Genomic DNA, 9,962 nt, shown 5'->3' with positions numbered 1-9,962 from the left:
ACCTGTGGTGAGGCGCCCGGGTTCCTGAGGAGGAAGCGGCCGGCTTCGTGTCTCCCCTGGTAGGGCCAATCGGTTGGGGGCGAGAAACGTGGCGGAATCAGGGTTTGCACGCTGATCCTCGAAGGGAAGTGGGGGCCGCATCCTGATTCTGCCCGGGTCACCGCAGAGCTGCGGTGTCCGGACCTGGGGCCCTTGCATCCGGGGAGTGAGAAGAGCCTGAGAGAGGAGAAAGGCTTCTCTGCGGGCGTGAGGAAGAGCAGGTTCGAGGATAGCCTTGAGTCCCCTGCATAGTTTGGAGGCAGGCCCGCAGGCACGTCCGCGCTTCTCACCCCTAAGCTGTGGCATCTATACCGGCTGAGAGCGCATTAAGATGGCTGACTATGCCACTACTCCCAACCCCATGCACATGCTTCAGGAGGAAGCGATGTGTGCCATCTGCCTGGATTTCTTCAAGGATCCTGTGTCCATCGACTGTGGGCACAACTTCTGCCGAGGGTGTGTGACCCAACTGTTGGGAAAGGAGGATGAGGGCGGGGACGAGGAAGAAGGTGAATGGGAGGAAGAGGACGTCGGTGCGGTGGGGACTATTGGTGGATGGGACAACTCTATCCGAGAGGTTTTGTATAGCGGGAATGTTGATGAGGAGGAGTTCCAGAACCAAGAAGATGATGAATTCTGGGTCGGTATCCGTGGTTTCAGGAGTTGGGAAAACATGGACTATGTGTGGAATCAGGAGGAAGAAGAGGAGGAAGACTACCCAGGAGGCTTGATATATGACCTGAGAATTGACATCTACCCAGAAGAGGAGAGATTTGAAGAATATATTGAGGATGAAGAGGAAGAGCTGTATCCTGATACCCACCTGCCTCCTCCGACCCCTCAGCAGCAGTTCACCTGCCCCCAATGCCGCAAGAGCTTTACACGTGGCAGTTTACGCCCCAACTTGCAGCTGGCCAACATGGTCGAGATAATTCGCCAGATGTGTCCCACTCCCCGTGGAAAGAGCCGAGGTTACCAGCAGAACATCTGCCCCAAACACCAGGAAGCCCTGAAACTCTTCTGTGAGGTGGACAAAGAGGCCATCTGTGTGGTGTGTCGAGAATCCAGGAGCCACAAGCAGCACAGCGTGGTGCCATTGGAGGAGGTGGAGCAGGAGTAAGTTCGTCTTGATTCAGAGGATTATGAAAATAATATCATTTAGATTTGACCCAGGGCACCATTAAATGTTGTTAGATTTTAGGTGGTAGTTGGGTGTATAAAAGAGAAAATGAACAAAGATTTCACTTATTGGCACTCAGGCATAATTGGATCCTTCTATTGCCCTGCCACCCACTTGCCGCCAATAAAATCATTCATTGCACTGCAAGAGGAATCATATTCTTTCATCATCAGTATTCCTTGTTTATTGTTTTCTTCTTTGAGGTAGCTAAAGACGGCAGCCAAAAAAATTGTTTGAGGCTTTTATCAAGTATGTATTCACATTATGATGCAGAAGATAGGGAAAACTTCTTCAGCTGGATTATCTGAAAGTATTGGGCAGTGACACCTTGCCAAACACTGTTAAATTCTTGCCATGAAAAAAAAGTGAAGTATTTTGGAAAGCACAATTTTCTGTAGCTTTTCAAATTGGACAGGATTGGCATATTAATAGGAATCTTCAAAGGCCGTGAAAGCTTAATATTAAACAGCCCTTTTAATTGCAAAGGAGAAAAATCGAGAAACTTGTGAAACCTTGCATTCCGAATGCTGCCATCACTTTGAGAGGAAATTGAGGAATCCCAGAATTTCTTTATCTACTTCTTCAGTCTTGTCTCTGAACTGATGACTGAGCATATCAAACTTCAAGTTTTAAAAAACATCAATGAATCCTTCTCTGCTATTAGTTGAGATGTGTCTACTGATGAAGAAAATTGTGCTTTGCTTATGCTCAAAATAAGGCTTTAAAAACTGTGGAGGTACTGTTTTCATGAGCCTAGTACTTGAACACAAAAGTCAACGCTTTTGAACTTGTATCAAATGAACTGAGTTGGGGGAAGAATTAAAGGAATATTCATTGATGGTGCTATAGGAATGCTGCATTCTAGATCTGGGTTTGGGGTAAAAACTGAAGAAAGTTGATGTTCAGGATGTTTTACAGGAATTAGCACAAGTATCAACTTTTAAAACTCTGCTCATAATCTACTGGAAATCTTCAGCTTTGCTGTCACCATGGTCCTTTGTGAAAAACAGTGCATTCCACCTCAGTTTGTTTGCCTTGTTTTTTTTTTTTTTTTGAAGATTTAAGTGCCATTCAGTGTATTTTCTGCTACACACTGAGATTCCTTGGTTGTCAAAGAGAATTGTATTCAACTGAATTTATGGATAGGACAACCCTGATTTTGGAACACCAGTGATAAATAATCTATACTTTTAAAACTTTCAAAAAGTAAAACTTTCAACAGAGTTTAATGTTGAAGCTTAAAATAAATTGATTCTGAAATACAAAGGGGCAAAACATTATGAAATGCTTCCGGCAAAACTTGCCAAAAATCCAGCTATAGACACAGGAAACTGGTGCAAAAACTTTCTAATTTTCTTAGCTCGGACAATCTTTCAAGAGCTAGATTCATGAATGTTATTTCAAGGAAAAAAGTGAAATATTCAGCATTATTTCAGGTGATGTTTCTCAACCTTATTCTTAAAGCCTACCTGTGATAGCGTTTGAGAGGAATGTGTTTCACATTTATGTTCAGTCCTTACTGGAAGAGCTTCAAGAGGAGTTTGTGGAATTCAAGTTTGATTTTTTTGGCTAGAAATTTCCACACACACACACACACACACACACACACGCACACACACACCTCTGGCTCTCTTCCATTCACTGTGCTGTTTTCTCCTCAAGTCTTAAGACTTAAAAGCTACTTTTTTGTTGTTGTTGTTTATTTATCTAGCTATGGGGAGAAAACAGTGCAAGACTGTTATTGAAGCAGCTGTGTTCTGCTGCATCTTGTATACCATCCAGGAAAACACGTTCTGGCTAGAAAACAGGCTTAACAGTGACATGGTTATCACATCATCTGAATAATTTTTTTCCTTTCTTAAAAAAATTTATGTGATGCAGCAAAGGCAGTGCTCAGAAGGAAATTTATAGTCCTGAATGCTTACATTAAAAAAGAAGAAAGAGATCAAATCAGAGACTATCCTAGTTTGCTAATGCTGCCAGGATGCAAAACACCAGAAATGGATTGGCTCTTATAAAGGGGGTTTATTTGGTTACATGGTTACAGTTTTAAGGCCATGAAGTGTCCAAGGTAACACATTAACAATTGGGTACCTTCACTGGAGGATGGCCAATGGTGCCCGGAAAATATCTGTTAGCTGGGAAAGCATGTGGCTGGTGCCTGCTCCAAGTTCTGGTTTCAAAATGGCTTTCTCCCAGGACATTCCTCTCTAGGCTGCAGCTTCTCTTCAAAATGTCACTCTGAGTTGCTTTTGGGGCATTTGTCGTCTCTTAGGTTCTCCAGAGCAAGAGTCTGCTTTCAATGGCTGTCTTCAAACTATCTCTCATCTGCAGTTCCTGTGCTTTTTTCAAAGTGTCCCTCTTGGCTGTAGCAAGCTGGCTTCTTCTGTCTGAGCTTATATAGTGCTCCAGTGAACTAATCAAGGCCCATGCTGAATGGGTGGGGCCACACCTCCATGGAAGCCATCCAGTGAAAGATCCCGCCCACAGTTGAGTGATCACATCTCCACAGAAACATCCAATCAAAAGTCTCCAACCCAATCAACACCAATAGTTTCCTGCCCACAAAAGACTGCATCAAAGATAATGGCATTTTGGGGGACATAATACATCCAAACCAGCACAGAGACCTAACTGCACATCTGGAAGAACTAGAAAAAGAACAGCAAACTAAACGCAAGCTGAGCCAAAGAAAGGAAATAAAGATTAGAGCAGAAATAAATAAAGTAGAGAATAATAAAACAATATAAAGAATTAACAAAATCAAAAGTTGGCTCTTTGAAAACATCATTAATATTGACAGACTTTTATCAAAACTGAAAATTAAAGAAAAAGAGAGGACTTAAATAATTAAAATCAGAAACTGAAAGTGGGACACTATTACTGACCCCACAAAAATAAAAAGGATCATATAAGGATACCATGAACAACTGTATGTCAACAAATGAGACAACTAGATGAAGTGGACAAGTTCTTAGAAATATAAAGACAACCTGCAATGACTCCAGAAGAAATAGAAGAGCTCAACAGACCAATTAAAAGTAAAGAGATTGAATCAGTCATCAAATCCTCTCAACAAAGGAAAGCTCAGGACTAGATGGCTTCACAGATAAATTCTACCAAACCGTCCAAGAAGAATTAACCCCAATCCTGCTCAAACTCTTCCAGAAAATTAAAGAGGAGGGAACATTACCTAATTCATTCTGTGAGGCCAACATCACTCTAATACCAAAGCCAGATAAAGAGACTAGAAGAAAAGAAAATTACAGACTGATGTGCCTTATGAATATGAATGCAGAAATCCTTAAGAAAATACTAGCAAACAAAATCCAATAGCACATTAAAAAAATTATACACTGTGATGAATTTATCCAAGGAGTGCTAGGGTGGTTCAGCATAAGAAAATCAATTGATGTAATACATATTAACCGAATGAAGGGGAAAAAACACACATAATCATTTCATTTAACACTGAAAAGGCATTCGACAAAACTCAGCACCATTTCTTGATAAAACACTTAGAAAACTATGCATAGAAGAAAATTTTCTCAACATGATATAGGCCATATATGAAAAGCCCACTGCTAACATCATGATGGTGAAAGACTGAACTGTTACCACTGTGTTATTCAACACTGCACTGGACTTTCTAGCCAGAGCAATCAGGCAAGAAAAAGAGATAAAAGGCATACAAAATGGAAAGAAAGAAGTACAACTTTCCCTATTTGCGGATAATACAATCTTTACATGAGAAATCTAAAACAAATCTATAGAGCTAATAAAAAATTTAGCAAAGTGGCGGGGCACAAGATCAACATGCAAAAATCAGTAGTGTTTCTACACACTAGTAATAAACAATCTGAGGAGGAAATTAAGAAAAAATTCCATTTACAATAGCAAATAAAAGAATCATATAGCTTGGAAAAAGTGTAACCAAGGATGTAGAGGAGTAACCAAGGATTTAAAGGATGTATACATGAAATACTACAAAATATTGCTGAAAGAAATCAAAGAAGACCTAAATAAATGGAAGGACATTCTGTGTTCATGGATTGGAAGACTAAATATTTTCAAGATGTCAATCCTACCCTATGCGATTTATAGATTGAATGCAATCCCAATCAAAATTCCAACAGCCTTCTTTGCAGAAATGGAAAAGCCAATCATCAAATTTATTTGGAAAGGTATGGGGTCCCAAATATCCAAAACCATCTTTAAAAAGACGAGTGAAGTAGTAGGACACAAACTTCCTGATTTTAAAACTTATTACAATATTATTTGGCCATGAAAAGGAATAAAGTTCTGATACATGTGATAACATGGATGAACCTTTAAGATGTCATGTTGAATGAAATAAGTCAGACACAAAAGGACAATATTGTATGATCTCACTTATTTGAAATAATTAGAATAAGCATGTTCATAGAGTCAGAAACTAGAATACAGTTTACTAGAGCTTGAAGAGGGGATAGGGAATGGGGAGTTAATGCCTAATTGGTATAGAATTTCTGTTTGGGGTGATGGAAATGTTTTGGTAAGGGATGGTGATAACATTGTGAATATAATTACACCACTTAATCTGAATGTGGTTAAAATGGGAAATTTTAGGTTGTATAGATGTTACTAAAATAAAACCCTTTTAAAAGAAAACTGATTAGTGATTGAAAGAAGCTAAGTGAAGCCTGCACAGGACCTCTATATACTATTTTACAACATCCTATAAGTCTATAATTATTTAAAAAATTTTTAATTAAACAAAAAATAATAAACTCAAGGCTTTCTCCTGGTCTATGTGTTGGTAAAGGAGCAGCTGTCCCAAGAATGTATGTCATATAGATGTGTATGGCTTTGCAAGCCTGGGAAGCATAAGTTGAAGAGAGTGACAGAGAGAGGGAGAGGGAGAGGGTAAAAGAGAACCAATACTGTTTCTGTTCCATAATGAAAATGGTTCTCTTTGAGGTAAACTTGCAAATATGGGTCAATTTTTTTTAAAAAATCTTCTTTTACTTGCATGTAGAGAACAGTTTGTAACTCCAAATGCCATGGGGGTGTACCAAATGAGTGAAGCTGGCAAATTATTGAGCAAAGCCAAAGGAGTCTAGACCTGAGCACAAACATGAGGAAAGGGAGCAATGTGAAGGATTTAGGTGCACCCACCAGAGTGTACCTGGTAAGAGCAGTGTTGGGGATTGAAGCATGTCCCTCCCAAAAGTCATGTTCAAGTCTCAACCCCTGGCCCTATGGGTGTGGACCTATTAGAAATAGTATCTCTTAAAAATGTTACTTCATTTAAGGTATGGCCTAACTGAATCAAGATTACTTTAATCTTTATCTTTAATATGGATTACTGGTACCCTTTATAAGCAGAATGAAATTCAGAGAGAGAGAGAGAGAGAGAGAGAGAAAGAGAGAGAGAGAGAGAGAGAGGAGCCGCAGGAGGCAGCCAGAAGCTTTAAGTCAACAGAACCTGGACTTAAAGGAGAAAATGCCTCCATGTGCATCGTCATGTGACAGAAAAGCCAAGGACCAACGATCATTCACAGCCAGCCCCAGAATGTCACAAGTGTTCTGGAAGAAAGCATTGCCTTGCTGATGCCTGAATTTTGGACTTCTCCTAGCCTCGAAACGATGAGTTAATAAATTTCCATTTTTTAAACCAATCCATGGTACTTGTTTTAGCAGCTAGGGAAGTAAAACCAGCAGTTAGCTTCTTGAGTACTTTTAACTTAGAGCTTGCAAGAATCCGTACTTAGCATAGAGTTCTGCTTTCTCCTTGCTTTGAAAATTCCTTTCACAGCCCTTGAATGAATTCTGATTCACTCTTACATCATTTTGGGATGATGTAAAGAATAAAAGTATGTTTGTAAGGAGAAATGGGGCCTGCTCCATGTCCACCCTTTTGCTACTTGGTTTTGTGGAGGGGGCAGCATTATATCTAGAAGTCTGGGCTTACTAGTTCCCAGTGGTGACCACAGTGAAGTCAATGTAGCCTACGGTACATTTTGATTTGGGGCAGGGAGCAACTGCAAGCAAACAACTTGGAAGCCTCATAAGACAAAGTCTCCTCTTTCCAAATACAAGCTAGAAGGAGGTGACAGTGGGGATGGGTAAAACAGGCTGCTGATGCTTAAGTAACCCAGGTATCTGTCTGTGCCCTTCATGGGCTCAGTGAACACAAAGACTGAGTCTGATTCATCGTTTTATCCCCTGCCCCAAGTGTGGTTTCCTTCACATAACAGAAATTCAGGAAGGGAGGACAGAAGGAAGGGAGAGCGAGAGGAAGGGAGGGAGGGAAAACAGGAAGTAAGGGAGGAGAGAAAGGTTAGAGAAAGGGAGGAAAAAGTAGTAAGAAAGGATGGTATTTAAGCTAGATTTTAATTGGGCAAGTCTCACAAAAGCTTCTTTGACAGGAAGAGACAAATTTTGATGGCTAGGATAACCTAGGCTAGATCCCACCCTCCCCCAGATCCTCACTTCCCATTCACCCCTCACCCCCACCCCCACCCCCACACAAAATGCCCATAGAGAAAACTGGAGTAGAGAAGCCACAGGCTGGGATAAGGTACTGGGTCAGCACAGCTACAATATATCAAAATCCTACTGGGTTCATAGTTTTGACCATGAATTAGAGTCTCAGGAAAATTCCAAGAGTAAAACTGGCAGATTCTGTCAGCAGGTCCTAAATAATTCATGTAGACAGCTGCCTGGAGAGACAATGCTCTTTTTCATAGGACAATGCCCCACCCATACTTCTTTATCCTTGCTTTCCCCCTCTAAACATGGCATTTTCTGCTACAGTGAATTCTTAACTTCCTCCTCAGTACCTCCACCTACCACCTCTCCCCTACACCTACCCAGGCTTTTCCCTTCTTGGGAGCCTATTTAGCTTCAGTTATCTTTTGTGCCCCAGTCTACATTTCAACTCCTCTGTGAAATCAACATTACTGCCTTTTCTCAGATGGACTTAACCATTGTGTCAACAGTTTACTGCCCCTATTCTCAGATAGAGTTAACTTCTGTGTCAATACTGCACCTTGCTCTTATTTTGCAATTATTTCTTTCCAAGTCTTCCTTGTCCATCTCCTGACTCTAACCGCATTTCAGACTTCACTTCTTTCCCAGGTAGTTAAAACTTTGCAAGCAAAGAAAAAAATCACATTCATCTTGGTATCTCCAATAACCGCCATAGCTTCTTGTACACTTTAATTTTTATAGCATGACTTGAACCACTGGGGGTTGGTAGATGCTCAAGATAATGTGGTGATGAATTCTACTTTAGTAATAAGTTATGCCATATTCAAAATGTTCAAGACAAAGAAAATGAAAGAAGGTTTGCCAAAAAAGGTATTATAGAAATTTAAATATAATACTTGTCAACAAAAAGTTTTAAAAATAATATTGTATAATAACCTTTGATTATTCAATTTTCTCAGGGTTCCATGATTATGAAAATCAATAAAAGATACAATGTTAAAGGGCAAACTTGTTTTTATTTTATTAATTTTTTATGTGTTATTTATTATTATATGTATCTCTGAATAAAGTAGATTCATAAAATTTATAAACTATGTCTTACAAACAGAAAAGCTTTATTGAATGCTCAGCACACTCCTTCAGTGCTGCTGAAGTGAATCTCTTTGTGACCCTTAAAATGCAGTTATCACTTTCTTTTATGTTAAACTATTTCTGCTAGGAACTGTAGGTTTATATCCCCACCTTTGAGTGGGGATGGGGCTGTTGTGGGTAATTTCCATGAGTTTATACAAAAGCATTTCTCAGGAAATAAACTTGCTCAGTTTTAAACCTGCTGCATCCCTGAGAGATTGTAATGTGATGGTGGAGAGGGCAGCTATTTCATACTCTTTAAAACTTTGGTAAGTTCCACTTTTGCTGTGAGATAAATGAGGAAATAAGACATCTCATCCACAAATGTCTCACACTCCTTTCTTTGGAAACTATTTTGATGGTCTTGGTTTGGTTGAAAGTAATATAATCTTCAAAGTAGTCCAATCAATAATTGAAAGGGGGATTTATTGAAAAGATATTTCAGAGAATCCAAAGAAACATTAAATAACGTGGCTTCCAGAAGACCACAGTTCCAATTCCAATTCCCAGTCTCTTCAATTGAAATTTTTAAAATTAAGAATCAGATTGGTCCAGCTTGGGTTGTGTCTTCATCCCTGGGCCGATCACCTGTGACCAATAGGGTAAGGTGGAAGAGTAGCTGCTGACTGCCCATCCTATGGAAGATGGAGGAAATTTTAGGGGCCTCTTTTCATTTGTTTTCTCCCTGTAGTTCTGATTTTTCAGGCTTGCGATTATGTGGATTATGTGGATTAGGCACTTCTCTTCATTAATGCAATATCTGGCCACCAGCTCATTTCAGTACTGCCTTGAAGAAACAGTCATGTATAAAATCAAATAATATGAGCTTGAGCTAATTGTGCATTAAAAAAAAAATAGGTAAAACTGTAAAAACAGAGAGTCAAAAAAACCTTGCCCCAGGGTTTGTCCACATGCTGAACATGAGCGCCAAGTTAAGACTATGACTGATGGATGAATACTACTTGGGTTTCTACTGGGTTACTGGTAAAAATTTGATTTCAATTTTAAAAATTCAGGGTGCAGTTTTCTAATGCAAATTTCCTTTGTACAGAGACAAACAATTAATTGTCATTGCTTAGGGCATTGTTTAACAAGGAAAGATATGTTTATGTGGAATTTAAATGGATGAATATGTAGG

At 39.6% G+C, this 9,962-nt stretch overlaps 1 protein-coding gene across 1 annotated transcript; it reads left to right on the top strand.

The window, feature by feature from the left end:
* The first annotated feature begins 297 nt into the window (after window positions 1-297).
* Window positions 298-1,772, top strand: TRIM52 (tripartite motif containing 52). Its single transcript, XM_037850312.1, has 2 exons — window positions 298-1,155; window positions 1,706-1,772. Exons 1-2 carry the CDS (start codon window positions 371-373, stop codon window positions 1,770-1,772), a joined length of 852 nt encoding a protein of 283 aa, XP_037706240.1. The 5' UTR covers window positions 298-370.
* Window positions 1,773-9,962: the final 8,190 nt, after the last annotated feature.

This window comes from Choloepus didactylus, chromosome 9, assembly GCF_015220235.1.
Source record: "Choloepus didactylus isolate mChoDid1 chromosome 9, mChoDid1.pri, whole genome shotgun sequence".
NCBI lineage: Eukaryota > Metazoa > Chordata > Mammalia > Pilosa > Megalonychidae > Choloepus > Choloepus didactylus.
This window is presented reverse-complemented; position numbering and strand designations above follow the sequence as displayed.

What these genes read in the sequence shown, in the direction of transcription:
- TRIM52 (XM_037850312.1), top strand. Translation starts at nt 371, where the DNA reads ATGGCTGACTATGCCACTACTCCCAACCCCATGCACATGCTTCAGGAG. An exon ending in TTGGAGGAGGTGGAGCAGGA is followed by an intron (nt 1,156 to 1,705) that starts GTAAGTTCGTCT and finishes TTAATTGCAAAG; the next exon opens with GAGAAAAATCGAGAAACTTG.